Consider the following 20,631-nt stretch of genomic DNA (forward strand, 5'->3'; position numbering starts at 1 on the left):
AAAGGGAATGCTTCCCGTTTTTGCCCATTCAATATGATATTGGCTGTGGGTTTGTCTTAAGTAGCTTTTATTATTTTGAGATACGTTCCATCAATAGCTAGTTTACTGAGCCTTTTTAGCATAAAGGGCTGTTGAATTTTGTCAAAAGACTTCTCTACATCTATTGAGATAATCATGTGGTTTTTGCCTTTGGTTCTGTTTATGTGGTGAATTACGTTTATAGACTTGCGTATGTTGAACCAGCCTTGCATCCCTGGGATGAAGCCTACTTGATTGTGATGGATAAACTTTTTGATGTGCTGCTGCAATCAGTTTGCCACTATTTTATTGAAGATTTTTGCATCTATTTTCATCATGGATATTGGCCTGAAGTTTTCTTTTCTTTTTGAGTCTCTGCTGGATTTTGGTATCAGGATGATGTTAGTCTCATAAAATGATTTGGGAAGGATTCCTTCTTTTTGGATTGTTTGGAATGGTTTCAGAAGGAGTGATACCAGCTCCTCTTTGTATGTCTGGTGGAACTTGACTGTGAACCCATCTAGACCTGGGCTCTTTTTGGTTGGTAGGCTATTAATTGCTGCCTCAACTTCAGCCCTTGTTATTGGTCTATTCAGGGTTTCGGCTTCTTCCTGGTTTAGGCTTGGGAGGATGCAAGTGTCCAGGAATTTATCCATTTCTTTCAGGTTTACTCGTTTATGTGCATAGAGCTGTTTGTAATAATCTCTGATGGTGGTTTGTATTTCTGTGGAATCTGTGGTGATATCCCCTTTATCATTTTTTGTTGCATCTATTTGATTATTTTTTCTTTTCCTTTTTATTAATCTGGCTAGTGGTCTATTTTGTTGATCTTTTCAAAAAACCAGCTCCTGGATTTATTGATTTTTTTTTTTTNTTTTTTTGAAGGGTTTTTTGTGTTTCTATCTCCTTCAGTTCTGCTCTGATCTTAGTTGTTTCTTGTCTTCTGCTAGGTTTTGAGTTTTTTTGATCTTCCTGCTCTAGCTCTTTCAATTTTGATGCTAGGGTGTTGATTTTAGATCTTTCCTTACTTCTCATGTGGGCATTTATTACTATATGTTTTCCTCTAGAAACTGCTTTAAATGTGTCCCAGAGATACTGGTATGTTGTGTCTTCGTTCTTGTTGGTTTCAAATAACATCTTTATATCTGCCTTCATTTCATTGTTTATCCAGTGAACATTCAATAGCCAGTTCAGTTTCCATGAAGCTGTGTGGTTCTTAGTTTCTGAATTCTGAGTTCTAACTTGATTGCACTGTGGTCTGAGAGACTGTTTGTTATGATTTCCATTCTTTTGCATTTGCTGAGGAGTGATTTACGTCCAATTATGTGGTCAGTTTTAGAGCAGGTATGATGTGGTGCTGAGAAGAATATATATTCTGTGGATTTGGGATGGAGAGTTCTGTAAGTGTCTATTAGGTTAGCTTGGTCCAGGTCTGAGTTCAAGTCCTGGATATTCTTGTTAATTTTCTGCCTTGTTGATCTGTCTAATATTGACAGTGGAGTGTTAGTCTCCCACTATTATTGGGTGGGAGTCTAAGTCTCTTTGTAGGTCATTAAGAACTTGCTTTATGTATCTGGGTGCTCCTGTATTGAGTGGGTATATATTTAGGATTGTTAGCTCTTCTTGTTGCACTGGTCCTTTTACCATTATGTAATGTCCTTCTTTGTCTCTTTGGATCTTTGTTGGTTTAAAGTCTATTTTATCAGAAACTAGGATTGCAACTCCTGCTTTTTTTTGCTCCCCATTTGCTTGGTAAATCTTCCTCCATCCCTTTATTTTGATGCTTTGTGTATCCTTGCATGTGCAATGGGTTTTGGCTTTTTATCCAATTTGCCAGTCTGTGTCTTTTGATTGGGGCATTTAGTCCATTTACATTTAGGGTTAATATTGTTGTATGAATTTGATCATGCCATTTTGATGCTAGCTAGGTGTTTTGCCCATTAGTTGACACAATTTCTTCATTGTGTCGATGCTCTTTACCATTTGGTATGTTTTTGGAGCGGCTAGTACTAGTTGTTCCTTTCTATGATTCATGATTCTTTCAGGAGCTCTTGTAAAGCTGGCCTGGTGGTAATGAAATCTCTGAGTAATTGCCTGTTCGCAAAGGATTTTATTTCTCCTTCGCTTATGAAACTGTTTGGCTGGATATGAAATTCTAGGTCGAAAGTACTTTTCTTGAAGGATGTTGAATATTGGCCCCCACCCTCTCCTGGCTTGTAGGATTTCTACAGAGAGATTCACTGTGAGTCTGATGGGCTTCCCTTTGCGGGTAGCCCGACTTTTCTCTCTGGCTGCCCTTAGCATTTTCTCCTTCATTTCAACCCTGGTGAATCTGACGATTATGTGCCTTGGGGTTGTTCTTCTTGAGGAATATCTTTGTGGTGTTCTCTGTATTTCCTGGACTTGAATATTGGCCTGCCTTGCTAGGTTGAGGAAATTTTCCTGGATAATATCCTAAAGAGTATTTTCCAGCTTGGATTCATTGTCTCCGTCACATTCAGGTACACCTATCAAACGTAGATTAGGTCTTTTTACATAATCCCATATTTCTTGGAGGCTTTGTTCATTTCTTTTTACTCTTTTTTTCTCTAATCTTGCCTTCTCATTTTATTTCTTTGATCTTGGACCTCTGATACCCTTTCTTCTGCTTGGTCAATTCGGCTATTGAAACTTGTGTATGCTTCATGAAGTTCTCGTGTTGTGTTTTTCAGCTCCATGAATTCATTTATATTCCTCTCTAAGCTGTTTATTCCCGTTAGCATTTCATCAAACCTTTTTTCAAGGTTCTTAGTTTCTTTGCATTGGGTTAGAACATGTTCTTGTAGCTCAGAGAAGTTTGTTATTACCCACCTTCTGAAGCCTGTTTCTGTCAATCCATCAGCGTCATTCTCCATCTAGCCTTGTTCCCTTGCTGGTGAGGAGTTGGGATCCCTTGGAGGAGGAGAAGCATTCTGGTTTTGGGTGTTTTCATCGTTTTTGTGCTGGTTTCTTTCCATCTTTATGGATTTATTTACCTGTGGTCTTTATAGTTGGTGACTTTCAGATGGGGTCTCTGAGTGACATCCAGTTTGTTGATGATGAAGTTATTTCTTTCTGTTTCTTAGTTTTCCTTCTAACAGTCAGGCCCCTCTGCTGTAGGACTGCTGGAGGTCCACTCCAGGCCCTGCTTGCCTGGGGATCCCCTGCAGCAGCTGCAGAACAGTAAGGGTTGCTGCCAGTTTCTTCTTCTGCTATCTTTGTTCCAGAAAGATACCCACCAGATGTCAGTCTGAGCTCTCCTTTATGAGGTGACTCTGGATATTCAGGCATCAGGGAGCTGCTTGATGAGACAGTCTGTCCTTTATAGGAGCTCAGGTGCTGAGCTGTGAGCTCTGTTCCGTTTAGTGCTACTGGGCAGGTATGTTTAAGTGTGTTGCAGCAGAACTCATAACCTCCTTTTTTTCCCAGGTGCTGTGTCACAGAAGGTAGGGCTTTATTTATAACTTTCTGTCATGCTGCTGCCTTTTTTCAGGGCTGCCCTGCCCAGCGAGGAGGCAGCCTAGTCACAGTCTGCCAGTAGAGGTGTTGTTGAGCTGCTGTGGGCTCCGCCCAGCTTCTGTGTGAACTTCCCTGCAGCCCTGTTTATAGGGGTGTAGTTAGAACTGCCTCAGCAATGGCAGCCCTAATCTGTAATGGTGAACTCTCTCTGTAATGGCAGGCTGCCTCGGCAGTGGTGGGCCACCTCAGTAATGGCAGACGCCCCTCCCCCACAGAGCTGGACTGTCCTGGGTTCAGCTGTGCTTGCTGTGAATCTCTCAATCCAGAGCATTTCAGATTGCTGGATTTTTGGGGGTAGGACTGGCCAAGCCTGATCACCTGGCTTCCTGTCTCAGACCCCCTTTTTTTTTCCTCAGTTGAATGGGTGACTCTGTCTCCCAGCTGTTCCAGCCACCAGCTGAAAAGGTGCCTGGATTTGTGTGAGATTTTCTACAGAGACCCGCTGAGCCAGCTGAAACAGCCATGTGGAGGCCAGTGGCACTTTTCTGCCCTAGAATCTCCTGGCCTGTCTGTTTCAGTACCCTTTTTATCAGTTGAATGGGTGACTCTGTCTCCCAGGTGTTCCAATCGCCTGTTGAAAAGGCACCCGGGATCTGTGTGATTTCTTGTGCGGCGACCCACTGCGCCGGCTGAAACAGCCGCTCTGGAGATTCGTGGTGCTTTTTGCCCGGCAATCTCCTGGCCTGTCTCCCTGTTTCAGTCCGTTTTATCAGTTAAATGGGCGAGTCTGTCTCCCAGGCGCTCCAGTAATCAGCTGAAATGGCGCCTGGACCTGGGTGAGTTTTTTGTGCGGAGACCCACGGTGCTGGCCAGAACAGCCGCCCTGGCAACCAGTCACGCTCCTCTGCTTGGGAATCTCCTGGCCTGTGGGCAATAAAAATCAATCTGGAAATTGCAGCATCCACTCACCCTCCGCACTGTCGCTGGCAGCTGCAATCCAGAGCTGCTCCTAATCGGCCATCGTCCATGGAGATGTTCTTACCAGTCTCTAACCCTCAACCGTCAGGTCTGCAAATGGGAAGGATTTACTCACTGTGGAAGCAGCTGGAGTTGTCCCAAAGTGAGGCAGTGTCCCCCAAGGTCTGTGCTGAGAATGCTGCTCTGCCTTTGCTTTCCTGCCAGGTTTGTGCTTAGGAGAATACAGCTCTGCCCTGGAGGTGCCATCCCCCCTAACCCGCCCTGGGTTCTGTGCTGAGGTCGCAGCTGCGCCCTCACAGTCCCCCCCAGGTGTGTACTGAGTAGAACACAAGTCCGCAGACCGCTGCCGGCGCTGTGATGCCACGCACGCCAGGGGTGGAGCCTCAGGAATCTGAAAACGCAGGCTTGGGCGCCCCCTGCTGGCTGCTAGGGCCAATGCAGGGCTCTCTTACACTGTGGTGACCGTGTCCATTGCTGGTGGTTGGGGCACTTGGAGGGCCCTCTTATTCACAGTGCAGTGGCAGTACGCCCCCTGCTGGCAACCACGGCAATGCAGGATCCTCTTGCGGTGTAGTGGCAGCACACCCCCTGCTGTCCGCTCGGGGCACTGCAAGGCCCTCTTGCTCACAGTGCCATGGCAGCACACCCTGTGCTGGGAACCAGACTGCAGGGTCCTCTTGCTCATGGTGTGGTGCCCATGTGCCACCTTCTGGCAGCTAGGGACACTGCAGGGCCCTCCTGCTAACAGTGTAGTGGCAGCACACACCCTTCTGGCAGCTTGGAACACTGCATGGCCTTCTTGCTCCCGGTGTGACAGCTGGCGCCCCCTACTGGCCTCCTTCTTCACCACTTAAAGTCAGTGCGCCAGTTATTCAGCACCCACAGTTCTGCAAATACGAACTGAAACGGAGCTATTACTGGAGTGAGCAGATGTCCCACTTCTTGTCTAACTTGGAATAAAGATTTTCACCCAGAGGCAGTACAAAGATGGCAGATAACTTCACTGAAAATAAATACAGTGTAAAGAGCTTATTGTAGAAAAAATAGGCCCTAAGGTAGGAGTGGGCTGATCACGCAGGAAAACAGCACAAGATTCCTATGCAGGGAATTTTATTTTGGACTTCTTCACATTCCTGCCTCTGTCTCAAGTCTCTGCCCCTGTTTTCATTGTCTGGTTTTTCTGCTCCTGCCTTAGGTCCCCGACATGCCCCTCTTAGGCTTGTGGAACATCCTCACTGCTGGATAAGTCACATGGGCAGGGATCAGTCCAAAGCTACTGTTGGGGCTGGCTCCTTCCCGCCCCCCAGGAAGATCCACAGCAGTCATGTCTGTACCTCCTGTGCCTGCCTATCTCTTTTGAATGTCCTTCTCTGCCCTAACCTGTACTTATGGTGCCAGGTTTCTCTTAAGAATGCCCCCTTTGTCCTTATCAGCATGTAGCTAGCAATATTCTGACATTTTAACTGCAGACTGAATGATGATTGGGGCATCTTAAGAGGAGTTCTTTCTTTTCTTTTTTTTTTTTAATTAATAAAACATGTGTGCTACAAGAATTTAACATTTTATTATACTTTTTTATTTTGTAAAAGACATAAGATGGGTAAGTTTCAATTTACAGCTAGAAAAAAATAGGAGTTTTACAAATATAAAGTTGCTTCCAATTTTTTTTTTTTTTTTTTGATGGGATTTTACAATGTTACCCAAGCTGGACTCCTAACTCTTTAATTTTTTAAAATTGCATTTTAGGTTTTGGGGTACATGTGAAGAACATGCAAGATTGTTGCATAGGTACATACATGGCAGCGTGATTTGCTGCCTTCCTCCCCTTCACCTATATCTGGCATTTCTCCCCATGCCATCTCTCCCCAACTCCCCACCCCCTGCTGTCCCTCCCCTATTTCCCCCCAACAGACCCCAGTGTGTGATGCTCCCCTCCCTGTGTCCATGTGATCTCTTTGTTCAACACCCACCTATGAGTGAGAACATGCGGTGTTTGATTTTCTGTTCTTGTGTCAGTTTGCTGAGAATGTTGGTTTCCAGGTTCATCCATGTCCCTACAAAGGACACGAACTCATCGTTTTTGATGGCGGCATAATATTCCATGGTGTATATGTGCCACATTTTCCCTGTCCAGTCTATCATCGATGGGCATTTGGGTTGGTTCCAAGTCTTTGCTATTGTAAACAGTGCTGCAATGAACATTTGTGTGCATGTGTCTTTATAGTAGAACAATTTATAATCCTTTGGATATATACCCACTAATGGGATTGCTGGGTCAAATGGAGTTTCTATTTCTGGGTCCTTGTGGAATCGCCACACTGTCTTCCACAATGGTTGAAGTAATTTACACTCCCACCAACAGTGTAAAAGTGTTCCTATTTCCCCACATCCTCTCCAGCATCTGTTGTCTCCAGATTTTTTAATGATCGCCATTCTAACTGGCATGAGATGGTATCTCAATGTAGTATTGATTTGCATTTCTCTAATGACCAGTGATGATGAGCACTTTTTTGTATGTTTGTTGGCCTCATATATGTCTTCTTTTGTAAAGTGTCTGTTCATATCCTTTGCCCACTTTTGAATGGGCTTGCTTGTTTTTTTCTTGTAAATCTGTTTTAGGGTTCTAGGATATTTCTTTCTGCATAGGTACCTCTTCTTCCTCCTACCCAAGACTGACAAGTTCCCAGCCACTCCAGCATTAGAGATGCTACTAATATGTAAATTTTTGGTGTTCCCTCCAGGTGAGCCTTCCCAGACTTTCCCTTTCCCAGGAGCTCCCCTCCTGTCCATGTCTAGCTATCTACCTACTACCCTGACAGAGCTCACTATCCCGTGTCTTTCCCAAAAGTAGTGAAGGAATGATTAATTGGAAACCATAGGAAACGAAATGAATGGAACCACTTCTAAGAGGATTCCGATGTGCACTCAGGTGTGCTGGGCCAGCCTCTGAAGCCCTTCTTGTTTGTGGAAGCCTGCCCTTGCTGGTAGCACTGCAGCTGGGCACAAGCTTCTCACGAGCTTGACAACTGGTGGTGAGCTCCCAGGGCTTGGATCCACACGAAAAGGTCTGGGCTGGGGCCACCAAACACTGCAAAAGGCTGAGGCCCAGAATGTAGTATTCTTCTTACCTTTTAGCTGTGCACTAGTTTATCCCATGCTTTTTGAGCCCCACTAGGACTACAAAGTTGGAAGACATTGTCCCTGTACTCAGACAGGTGAGGCAGATAATGAGCAAACTATGGAATAGATTATATAATAAAGTACAAAATAAAAGAATTGCTGGGCTGGAAGCAGTGGCTCACGCCTGTAATCCCAGCACTTTGGGAGGCCGAGGTGGGCAGATCACCTGAGGTCCAGAGTTTGAGATCAGCCTGACCAACATGGAGAAACCCCATGTCCACTAAAAATACAAAAATTAGCCAGGCGTGGTGGCCCATTCCTGTAATCCCAGCTACTCAGGAGGCTGAGGCAGGAGAATCGCTTGAACCTGGGAGGCAGAAGTCGCAGTGAACTGATATCACGCCATAGTACTCCAGCCTGGGCAACAAGAGCAAAAGTGCATCTAAAAAAAAAGAATTGTATTACTCGGTGCTATCTGTAGAACTAGAAAAAGAAGCCCGTGTCCTGGGTCCCACGTCTGTCCCCTAATTGCATCCCTCCTCACTGGGTAGGGCCTGTGGGCTATGCTGTTCCTTAGGCCATGCTCCAGGTACTCAGGATCCTGGATATCCTTCCCCAGGTGAGCTGATTCTTGGCCTGCATGGGCCTCTTGCGCTGGGGTGTTCCAAGGGCCACCCAGGCTGCTGGCGTGCTCACCTGCAACCCAAGAGTGGGCACGCAACAATGTTGGTGGGCAGGTAGGTGGTATGCACAGAGCTTCATTTGCAGACCGAAGGTGGGGGGCTGTTCATCTTGCACACATAAGGATTGGGGCGAGAAGGGAAGAGGGGTGGACTGGGCCAGGACCAGCTCCCCGTTGCCATGCCATGCTGCCTCTCTGGTTGTGAATGAAGTTGTTTTCTTAGGGTAGGAGGTCAGAACCTATTTTATGTAGCCATTTGGTTGTGAATGAAATTTTTTTTTTAGGACAGGAGGTTAGAACCTATTTTATAAGTAGCCATTTGTTTGTTGGACTGATCACATTGAATTATTTAGGAATGTGGCAGGTGGGCCTCTGTTATTTATTTATTTATTATTTTTAAGACAAGGTCTCACGCTGTCACTCAGGCTGGCATGCAGTGACATGATCGTGGCTCACTGCAGCCTCAACCTCCCAGGCTCAGTCAGTCCTCCCACGTCAGTTTCCTGAGTAGCTGAGATTACAGGCTCACGCCACCCAAGCCTCGCTAGTTTTTTATATTTTGCATAGAGACGGGGTTTCACCATGTTGCCCAGGCTGGTCTTGAATGCTTGAGCTCAAGTGATCTGCCTGCCTCAGCCTCCCAAAGCACTGGGATTACCGGTGTGAGCCACCATGCTGGCGCGCGTGCACCTCTGAACCCCTGACATGTTGGGTGGTAGGACTGGCTTTAATGAAGGCCTGTTAGAGAGCAGCAGAGATGTGGGGTTGGGGGGTTGGGGGGGGGTTGTTACTTTATGTTCCCTTTCAGGTCAGGCTCAGGGAATCAAATCTATATTTGGCGTATTGGCCGGCTGTGCCGGACTCAGTGCCAAGCATTCCTGTGAGGCTGAAATATTCAAAATGTTTATCTCTGGTAGTGAACAACTGGTCTGGGCTATTGAGGTGTGTGTGTCTGGGCGGATCAAGTTGGGGACGACCATTTTATTTCTCATTCTTAGAATTAAGGATGGCAAAGAGCTACCTCATAAAAAGGACTGGAAATGAGGGGAAGAGTTTCCCGTTAAGGCTGCCCTTTTCCATTAAGAGCTCTATGTTTTGTGTCCTGCTGATAGGTTTTGGAGTGCCAAGAAAAACCCATTGTGATCTCAGCCGGGTGCAGTGCGGCTGCTAGCCCCGTGCCTGTTGGAGGATAGAAGAGTAATTTGAGACCAAGGAATTCTGATCATTTCAAGCGTGCGAAGCCAAATGATAGAGGGCCATTAGCTGCACGCAGGTTGCAGTGGGTAGAGCCCTTCAGTTCTCTTTCAGAATGCTGCCATCACATGCTCCGCTGAAGTAGAACCCAGAGTTGTCGGGAAGGGAGTGGAGAGTGGGCAGGTTCGTGCCCTTACCGCATCTCATTTTCCTTCATTGGTGGCTGTGTGAGGCCTGTGCAGTATGTTTATGATGTCGCTCACCCAGGACGCTTTCTGGACACGGAACCCTGTGTTGAGAAACAAGAGAAATGAAAAGGCTAAAGGGCCTGAGCTATCCATGGTGTTTTCTGACTTCATGCTGATTGCAGAGTGCACGCTGTCTTAAGTGAAAAAAAAATAAAAGAAATATCTCGATAAACACTGGCAGAAAATGACTCTTGCTGCCTGGGTGCAGTGGCTCATGCCTGTAATCCCAGCACTATGGGAGGCTGAGGCAGGTGGATCACAAGGTCAAGAGTTCAAGACCAGCCTGACCAAGATGGTGAAACCCTGTCTCTACTAAAAATACAAAAATTAGCCAGGCACGATGGCAGGCATCTGTAATCCCAGCTACTCGGGAGGCTGAGGCAGGAGAATCCCTTGAACCTGGGCAGCAGAGGTAGCAGTGAGCCAAGATCACGCCACTGCACTCCAGCCTTGGCGACAAAGTGAGATTCCGTCTTAGAAAGAAAGAAAGAGGGGGAGGAGAAGGAAAGAAAGGAAGGAAAATGACTCTTGCCGGTATATTCATGAAGCCAGGGTTAATGTAGGTCTGAGTTACTTCAGAAGCATTCGGTTCCCACCTATGTTCCTCTGGCTGGCTCCCCTTGGGGAAGCACCCACTTCTAATGTGGTCTGCGTCCATCAGAGTCCAGCCAGAGAAACAAACAGTGCCGACTGTTGAAAACATAGAATTGAATTCAGGGCATCCTCACACAACTGAGGATATTGAAGTACCCCAGAGATCAGCAACAGCAAGAAGCCACCCCACCCTAGGGTGAGGGTCAGAGGGAGGAGGCGGTGTTCTGGAGCCCAGGAATGGACTGGGCTCCTTAGGGAAAGCTGGAACAAGGAACATGTGGGCCTCTCCAGGCCTGGGGGCAGTGGAGCTGCTCTGGAGAAGCTGCCTAACAGAGGGGTTCTGAGAGAGCTACCGCGGCATCTCCCCACCTCTCCCTGCCATTGTCCTCCAGTTTCCCACCCAGAGTCCTCCATTGGCCAATCCCAGCCACGAAGGAACTGGAGAAATGGAGCCTGTAGGAGGTAGCCTTCCTGGGATAAGAGCAGGCTGAGGTTGGTGGGTGGGCAGACAGGCTGGCACCTGCCCTGGGTCAGAGAAGTGATTTGGACTCTGCTAGCCCTTGGTGAGGGCCTGGCTCTAGCACGCGGCTTCTGCCAGGCCACCCTTGTGTCTGTGCTGCTGTTCGGGATTGCCAAGAGCAAAGTTAGTCCTACGTGCCCTGATCTTGAAGTTACAGGCGAACTGGGCCTCCCCCCAACCCTCCAGCCCCTTGCAAATCAAAGGAACAAGTGCTGATACATGGGAACATACGGGTGCAAGGTACTTTTCACCAGCTTTTTGAAAGATCCTCATCATTAAAGCAGCTGTGGAGGGCGAAAGGCCAGGGGGTCATGGTGTGGCACTCACTGCAGGGGAATTCAGAGGATGGCTCTAGGTGAAAGGTAAGAAGTGGGGACTGCTCAGGAGGAGGGCAGTGGTTGGCAAGGAAGAGTGGGGAGGTGCTCCTATGAGGGGAGTGGTTTCTCCAGGCCTTGGGAGTGGGGAGAAGATAACGTATATGTGGGTCTTCTGGGATGCGGATAGAAGACGGCTGTGGGATTGGAGAGGCTGGGAAAGGAGGAGAGAGCTTCCGATCCACGGGCTTGTCTCGGTGGAATTTCTAGTGCCTTCTGCTGGTGCTTGATCAAGGGAGGGTGAGGAGCCCATTTCAGCTTTTGCGCCTAGATCCAGTGTGTTACTTGGTTTCCTTGGGGACTCCAGTGTCTTTTGGAATACCTGTCTTTCACCCCTAAGAGCGCCCAGGGACCTTTGTATTGTTCCTGCTCGCTCCAAACTCCAGAAATTCTGTACATTTCACATAAGAGCAAAGCACTCATTTCTTTCCCATTTGGTTTTTGTTTTTTTTTTTTGTTTGTTTGTTTTTTGCCAACAGGTGGATCTTGAACGCACCTTCACGTTTCGAAATTCAAAGCAGACCTACGCAGGGATTCCCATCATCGTGGCCAACATGGACACTGTGGGCACATTTGAGATGGCAGCTGTGATGTCACAGGTGAGGCGGTAGGTTTTTATTTTTTCCCTTTGCTGCTGTCAACATGGACAAGTTATCAGGAGCCCACCCTGGCTTTATTCAGACACAGGGAAGAGTAGAAATGTGAGACGCTTTGGGTCATCCTCTGTCTCCCCCGTCAGTCAGAAAGTGGACCATGTCTGGGCATTGTGTTCAGTGAGGTGGTCTAGATCTGAATTCATGGCTTCTCTGAAAGAGACAGTGATAGTTTTGCAAGTTAGAGATACAAAGAGAAGCTAGACAACATGAAGAGTGCCATATTGCAGAAAAAATGACAGTCCCTTTGAAATGAAGGCAGAGCTGTTTTGTATGCAGTCTGCTGCAGCATTTACTGTATAATTATGCCAAATACATGTATCGGGTGCTCATGTGCAGAACACTGCACATAATGTATCTCTTAATTCTCTTTTTTTTTCGAGACAGAGTCTTGCTGTTTTACCCAGGCTGGAATGCAGAGGCGTGATCTTGGCTCACTGCAGTGTCCACTCTCTGGTTCAAATGATTCTCCTCCCTCAACCTCCCAAGTAGCTAGGACTACAGGTGCTTGCCACCATGCCTGACTAATTTTTGTGTTTTTAGTAGAGATGGGGTTTCACCACGTTGGCCAGGCTGGCCTCAAACTCCTGATCTCAGGTGAACCGCCTGCCTCGACCTCCCAAAGTGCTGGGATTACAGGCTTGAGCTATCGTGCCTGGCCCGTATCTCTTTTTTTTTTTTTTTTGGTGGGGGGGAGCTGTATCTCTTAATTCTTGACACAACTCAACAAGATAGGTTCCTTTTACAAATGAGGAAACTGAGGCAGAGAGAGGAAGGGCAGGTAAGTTGTCCTAGGCCCTTAGCCAGATATATACAGAGAGAGAATCAGGATTCCAACCCAAACTGACTTTAGAATTTAAGGAATTTACCTCTCAACTTAAAGGGACAGATCATAGTACACGCTCAAGGTCTGTTTTAGCCAACTACACTGGCCTAATTTACTATAAAGAGGGTAGGTAGTATCCTGACTTTGGCTGGGCGCAGTGGCTCACACCTGTAATCCCAGGATCTGGAGAGGTAGAGGCAGGCGGATTGCTTGAGCTCAGGAGTTCAAGACCAGACTGGGCAACATGGTGAAGCCTCATCTCTACAAAAAACCACAAAAATTTCCTGGGTGTGGCGGTGTGAGCCTGTGGTCCTAGCTACTCGGGAAGCTGAGGTGGGAGGGTCACTTGAGCTGGGAGGCGAAGGTTGCAGTGAGCCAAGATTGTGCCCCTGCATTCCAGCCTGGGTGACAGAGCAAGACCCTAAAAAAAAAAAAAAAAAAAAATTCATTGTGTAGATCAATCTGAGAAGTATTGTTGGTTAAAATTAAATTAAAAAGAGTATCCTGGCTTTGGGAAAAATAAAGGAAACCCTGTTGGTGGGCAGGAGCTTTATGGGTGAGGTGCAGAGCGTCTTCTGCATCCTCAGTGTGGAATGTCTGCTGCACTCAGGGGTTCTGTCTCTCCTGTGGATAATACCTGCCAAGTGAAAAAATAAATCCAATTAGTTTGGAGTGTTTCTCACTGTGGGCAGCAAGTCTAACCACAGGAGATGCTGAGATTCATTATTAGCCGGTGATTCGAAGGAAAAGATTCTCAAATAAATTATGAGCTCCAAAAATGGAGTAGAGGTGGTCCGCCCAACTCCATGATCACTGGTATTTTCTGTCAGACCTCAGCCCCTCTTGAGCATTGGGCCAGAGGCTAATAAATTAATTGCTAAGGAACTGGTATTTTTTTCTCCTTACCTTCTCCGTGCTCTGCTCTGTCATCAGCCATTGCTACTAATGAATCGTGTTAGTGAAAAAGCAAGGGGAACCAGGGAACTATCAAGTCTGATTAATTCAGGTAATAGATTATAATCCAGGGAAAATCTAGAACTTGCTGTGCTCTTCCCATTTTCCTAGGAAGTCTCCCTACTGACGGAATAGCGTAGACTGGTGTAGCTAACCATGGGTGGCTACTGCGAATTTCCTGTTTCTAGGATCCATGGAGCTAGCGCAAGTTACCAAAGTCACAGAAGTTTAGAATGAGAAGCTGTAGATGGAACACAGGCAGCCCAGAGAAGTTAGGTGGGAGGCTTCTGTTCTATACGAGGTTGGGTGTCCGATCTCCGTAGTCAGATCCGAGTTTGACTCTGGCCTCTACCTCTTCCTGGCTGTGCGCTTGTTAAAGTTTGTAGCAGTTGTTAAATTTTGTAAGTTTTTTTTTTTTTTTTTTTTTGAGATGGAGTTTTGCTCTGGTCGGCCAGGCTGGCGTGCAATGGCATGATCTTGGCTCACTGCAAGCTCAACCTCCTGGGTTCAAGTGATTCTCCTGCCTTAGCCTCCCGAGTAGCTGTGATTACAGGTGTGCACCCTCCTACCCGGCTAATTTTTTGTATTTAATAGAGATGAGGTTTCACCATGATAGGCTAGTTTCGAACTCCTGACCTCAGGCAATCCACCCGTCTCATCGTCCTAAAGTGCTAGGATTACAAGTATGTGCCACCATGCCCAGCAAATTTTGTAAGTTTGAATGTTTCTTGTTTTTTTTTTTTTTTTTTTTTTTTTTTTTTTTTTTTTTTTTTTTTTTTTTTTTTTTTTTTGAGACGGAGTTTCGCTCTTGTTACCCAGGCTGGAGTGCAATGGCGCGATCTCGGCTCACCGCAACCTCCGCCTCCTGGGTTCAGGCAATTCTCCTGCCTCAGCCTCCTGAGTAGCTGGGATTACAGGCACACGCCACCATGCCCAGCTAATTTTTTTGTATTTTTAGTAGAGACGGGGTTTCACCATGTTGACCAGTATGGTCTCGATCTCTTGACCTCATGATCCACCCGCCTCGGCCTCCCAAAGTGCTGGGATTACAGGCTTGAGCCACCGCGCCCGGCCCTTTTTCTTGTTTTTTAAATAGACATGGGGTCTTGCCATGTTGCCAGGGTGGTCTCGAGCTCCGGGGCTTAAGCAATCCTCCTGCCTTGGCCTTTTAAAGTGCTGGGATTACAGGCGTGATCCTGTATGTGCCTGGCCAATTTAAATTTCTTCAGCTCCATTTCTGCCCACAAAGCTGCTAATACTGTTCAGGCTAGGCGCAGTGGCTCACGCCTGTAATCCAAGCACTTTGGGAGGCAAAGGCGGGCAGGTCACCTGAGGTCAGGAGTTCGAGAGCAGCCTGGCCAACCCCATATCTAATAAAAATGCAGAAATTAGCTGGGCGTGGTGGCAGGTGCCTGTAATCCCAGCTACTCAGGAGGCTGAGGTAGGAGAATTACTTGAACCCGGGAGACGGAGGTTGCAGTGAGCCAAGATCATGCCACTGCATTCCAGCCTGGACGACAGAGTAAGACTCCATCTCATATAATGATAATAATACTGTTCAAAGTTGTTCCAAAAACTAAATGAAATCATAGGTGGGAAAGACTGACACAAACGCAGGAGCAGTATCATAGATTTAGGGTTACACTTTATATCATTCCTACCCTCAAGAATACCAGCTGCCCGATGGATTTACCTTTTAGTAAGAAGTGTTCAGGTTGTGAATACAAAAGAAAGCTTTCACGTATCAGGTAAGGTTCTTCAGGGTTGGCTAAGAAGAAGTTTGTGTTAGGATGGCCCTTCTCCTGGGCCGTGGACCTGCTGCATGGGTCTCTCTTTGGACCATCTGTGCTGCTTTTGACCTAATGCAGGTGTGAGAGGGAGCCTGGGTGGGCCGGGCAGGGCTCTGAGAATTCTCTTTTATCCGTCTCCTCCCTGCTGGCGGAGCCTCCTTAGTGCTGAATGCAGCAATGCCTAATCAGATTAGAATGGGAAACGGGGTTTTGTGATTTCAATGGTTGTACCTTTGTCTGGTTATGGCTGCTAGGAGCATACTCAAAGTAAATCAAGCATGAATGGCAGGAACACTGATGCCTTTGTCTGGTGGGATTACCACCTCCAGATGGAGGCGGGGGGGTTGCACTTGGCTTCTCATCCTAATGGTGCTGTTTTGTTTCCTAGCACTCCATGTTTACAGCAATTCATAAGCATTACTCCCTGGATGACTGGAAGCTCTTTGCCACAAATCACCCGGAATGCCTGCAGGTAGGACCACAGCCTGATGATCGGTTCAGTGTTGCAGGGGGAACTACATCTTCAGAGCTGTCAAGAGGATTTCAGGCAGTAGCAGAGAGTCGTAAAGAGTTCGCTGCTTCTCCAGCCCCGTGCCATTGCCAGGGATTTGCTGAGGAAACTCGTTTCTGTATCGTGTTATTAAAATACTAGCATTTATCTGTAAGAAATGTCCATTTTCTCTTGAAAGAGGAATGGTTATGTCTCAAGAGCTTGGGAAAGACCTGTGTTTCCTGCCAGGTACTCCAAGGTAGATCTAGTCTTTGGGCTGCAGAAAAAACTTCTAACAAAGTGTTTTAGAGTTCAGTAAACAACAACATTTCCACTGGGATCGCTATCATCAAAAGGACAGATAATTAGCCAGACATGGTGGCTCATGCCTGTAATCCCAGGACTTTGGAATGCCAAGGTGGGAGAATTGCTTGAACCCAGGAGATCGAGGGTAGCCTGGTCAACACAGTGAGACCCCCATCTCTATTTAAAAAAAAGAAAATAATTGTTGAGGATGTGGGGAAATTGGAACCCTTATTCACTGCTGGGAATGGGAAATGGTGTAGCTGCTTTGGAAAACAGCTGTCATTTCTTCAGAACTGTAATCATAAGAGTTACCATGCGACCCAGCAATTCCACTTCTAGGTGTAGACCCAACAGAAATTAACACATGTCCACAGAAAAACTTGAATATGAATGTTCACAGCAGCGTTATTCATAATAGCTCAAAAGTAGACACAACCCAAATGTGTATTAGTGTGTGAAAGGACTCATAAAATAAGGTCTATCCATGCAATGGGCTATTGTTCAGCCATAGAGGGAATGAACGTCTGACATGGGCTACAGGATGGATTGACCTGGAGGACATTTCACTAAGTGAAAAGGCCAGACCTGGCCAGGCATAGTGACTCACACCTGTAATCCGGGCACTTTGGGAAGTCGAGGCAGGCGGATAACCTGAGGTCGGGAGTTCGAGACCATCCTGACCAACGTGGAGACAGCCCGTCTCTACTGAAAATCCAAAATTAGCCGGGCGAGGTGGTGCAGGTCTGTACTCCCAGCTACTTGGGAGGCTGAGGCCGGAGAATCGCTTGAATCCTGGAGGCAGATTCAAGCAGAGATTTGACTCTAGCCTGGGCAACGAGAGCGAAACTGTCTCAAAAAAGGAAAAGGCCAGATGCAAAGGCCAGACGCGTCTACCATCTTATTTATAAGAAATGTCCAGAATAGGCAAATCTAAGTCATAAAACAGATTAGTGGCCTGAGGAAGTGGGGGGAGGGAGTGTGGTTAAGGAGTATAGGACTTCCTTTAGGAGGTTTATGAAAATGTAAAATCGATCGTGATGGTTACAGAACTCTAAATATACTAAAAATCATTGAACTGTGCGTGTTGAATGGCTGGGTTGTATGGTATGTCATTATACTTCAACAAAGCGGTTAAAAACCCAAGCGTTTCAAAAACAACAAAAAGCCCTACCGCAACACGCCTGCGTTTCCTCCTTCCGCATTCCAGGGTTCTGAGCTGAAGCCACAGGCAGGTCTCCCTGGGTTAGAGCCGCTCCCTGCTGATCAGATGATTTATGATGGGAAAGTGACTTCAGATCGTACTGTTTTCAAGGTCTCACTGGCTTTTGGTGGTGGCTGTTACTGTGCTTTAATTTTGATTAGTGAGAAAGTGGTTTTGGAGATAAAATCACTCTGACTCAGTAGTAAGTCCTTCGTTTTTACCATACTGTGTTCAAGTGAATTATGCTTGTTTTCACTTTCTTCTGTTTTTCCCTATGGTAAATTTGGGAATAATGATTTTCTTTTTTTCTTTTGCTTAGACCTCCCTCCAACATTTATTTATTTATTTTTGAGGCAGAGTTTTGCCCTTGCTACCCAGACTGGAGTGCAATGGCGTGATCTTGGCTCACTGCAACCTCTGCCTCCTGGGTTCAAGTGATTTTCCTGCCTCAGCCTCCTGAGTAGCTGGGATTACAGGTGTGTGCCACCCCACTCTGCTCATTTTTTATATTTTTAGTAGAGACGAGGTTTCACCATGTTGGCCAGGCTGGTCTCGAACTGACCTCAAATGATCCACCCACCTCAGCCTCCCAAAGTGCTGGGATTACAAGTGTGAGCCACTGCACCTGGCTTCCCTCCAACTTCTTTAAGGGAATTTTTGGCAATGTATCATTAACTGGAACCGTGGCCTTCATTACCGAATGTGATACCTGGACTAGTAAGTTCACTGCCCCGCCACCAAATAAAAGGTGAATGCAAAAGAGATCGTGTTAAAAACTTAGGAGCAGTGAGAGAAGGCAACCAATCTCAAGTTCCATATAGTGTAGTTAACAGAAATGAAGTCAGATGAAAAAGCAGAGCTCTAGTGCCACGGGGAGTGGGCGTGTGGATTGGGCTGGCGCAGGGCAGAGCTGTGAACCACGAGGCCCAGGCGTGAATGCACAGAGGAGGCTGGAGTAAATATGTGTCATTTACCCATCAGCTCACACTCAGCCCCGGGGCTGCAGCCACGTTGTTATGATTTGGGGGAATAACATAAAGGATATTAAGATATGTCACTCATGTGGCCCAGGGTGTAGAGATAAGGGTTAAAATATAAACAATCCATGTCTTAGTCTCAGTAAGGCATACATTAGTGAAAATAAGTCCTTTTCCAAAGGGCAGATGTTCAAAGAAGAGAGAGGTGTGAGCTTCAAGGGCACTGGTGGAAGCTAAGGGATGAGGGTGTTACAGGAGCGGGAATGGTGGCCTCAGATTTAAACACTTAGAAGTGCAATTGTGAACAATCATGTCAGGTTTGTTTTCACACCTTGGGAGATTTTACCCCTTTAATAGGAAAAGAGATTTGCAGTTCTGTGAACAGGCTGAGATGTGCATGCTGTATTAGGCTGGTCTTACATTGTTTTAAAGAAATACCTGAAATTGGGTCATTTATAAAGAAAGGAGGTCTTAATTGGCTAATGGCTGTGCAGGCTGTACGGGAAGCCTAGCGCCACCATCTGCCTTTGGGGAGGACTTTGGAAGCTTCCAATCATGATGGAAGACGAAGTGGGAGAGTGAGAGAAAGAGAGGGTGGGAGGTCACACACTTTTAAACGACTAGATCTCCTGTGACTCAGACCGAGAGATCACCACGGGGATGGCCCAAGCTATTCATAAGGGATCCATCCCCATGACCCAAACCTCCCATCAGGCCCCACCTCCAGCATTGGGGATCATATTTCAACATGAGATTTGGGTGAGGACAATATCCAAACTATGTCACATGCTGTGCTAGTATTTTATTGGGAGAGAAAAATAGGAGTTTATCAGAGGCATTTTAGATACTTTCCTCTCGCTCGCTGCCCAAGCAGGGCACTCAGGGTGAACACCCCAGCTTTCATTTGGGAAAGCCTGAGCTGATTGGCCATTTCTCCGTCTTCCTGGAAACTTACTAGTTCTCGCTCATTGTCCTCCCTGGAGTTTCCCTGATGTGACACATTCATGCCAGTAGCTATTTTTGGGGGGCGGGAGAGGTGTGGAATCTCGCTCTGTTGCCCAGGCTGGTGGCACTGTCTCGGCTCACTGCAACCTCCACCTCCCTGGTTCAAGCTATTCTCCTGCCTCAGCCTCCCAAGTAAGTGGGATTACAGTAACCTGCCACCACGCCTGGCTAATTTTTATATTGTTAGTACACACAGGGTTTCACTGCATTGGCCAGGCTGGTCTCGAGCTCCTGACCTCAGGTGATCCATCTGCTTTGGCCTCTTAAAGTGCTGGGATTATAGGCGTGAGCCACCACGCTCAGCTAATTTTTGTATTTTTAGTAGAGTCGGGGTTTCACCACGTTGGTCAGGCTGGTCTCGAACTCCCAGTCTCAGGTGATCTGCTTGCCTTGGCCTCCCAAAGTGCTGGGATTACAGCATGAGCCACTGTGCCTGGCCAAAGTTTAGGTAATTTAATGAATGAATCCCCTTTACCTCTGCTGTTGCATGTGTCTGAAGCAGGTGCACTGTGCATTTGATTAGGATTGCTGTACCCTCCCAGAATAGGTGTACAGATGGGGCAGGGTCTGATGTCTGAATGCTACTGTTCATGCCTGTCTTTTTGGTTTATTTTGGTGCAGCACGTAGCCGTGAGTTCAGGCAGTGGGCAGAACGATCTGGAAAAGATGAGCAGCATCCTGGACGCAGTGCCACAGGTTAAGTTTATTTGCCTGGATGTGGCCAATGGGTATTCAGAACATTTTGTGGAATTCGTGAAACTCGTCCGTGCCAAATTTCCTGAACACACCATTATGGTAAGTACAGTGGGACATTCTCAAGATGTGGAAGCCACAAGGGAGTTGTTGATTGTGTCTGGGGGAGCTGAATTCTCTTCAGAGCTTTTGGTGCCTCCTTAGTCAAAGACTAATTGAGGATCATTTGGGAAAGGTTAGGCAGCTAATATGCAAGATCAGAAAACTAGCTTTCCTCTATAAAAAATAAAATCTCCGGCTGGACATGGTGGCTCACACCTGTAATCCCAGCACTTTGGGAGGCCACAGAGGGCAGATCACCTGAGGTCAGGAGTTCAGGACCAGCCTGGTTAACACGGTGAAACCCCATCTCTACTAAAAATACAAACAAATTAGCTAGGTGTGGTGGCATATTCCTGTAATCCCATCTACTTGGGATGCTGAGGAAGAATTGCTTGAACCCGGGAGATGGAGGCTGCAGTGAGCTGAGAT

General features: G+C 46.8%; 1 protein-coding gene across 1 annotated transcript in view; it reads left to right on the plus strand.

Annotated features, from left to right (window-relative positions):
• Positions 1–20,631, plus strand: part of GMPR (guanosine monophosphate reductase) — a 67,075-nt gene that overhangs the window by 8,692 nt on the left and 37,752 nt on the right. Inside the window, exons 2-4 of the mRNA XM_017521620.2 lie at positions 11,685–11,804; positions 15,817–15,900; positions 20,029–20,202. Of these exons, the coding sequence (XP_017377109.1) occupies positions 11,685–11,804; positions 15,817–15,900; positions 20,029–20,202 (378 nt within the window). The remainder of the gene's footprint in view (positions 1–11,684; positions 11,805–15,816; positions 15,901–20,028; positions 20,203–20,631) is intronic.

The sequence above is a fragment of the Cebus imitator genome, unplaced genomic scaffold (assembly GCF_001604975.1).
Source record: "Cebus imitator isolate Cc_AM_T3 unplaced genomic scaffold, Cebus_imitator-1.0 Scaffold21, whole genome shotgun sequence".
Lineage (NCBI taxonomy): Eukaryota > Metazoa > Chordata > Mammalia > Primates > Cebidae > Cebus > Cebus imitator.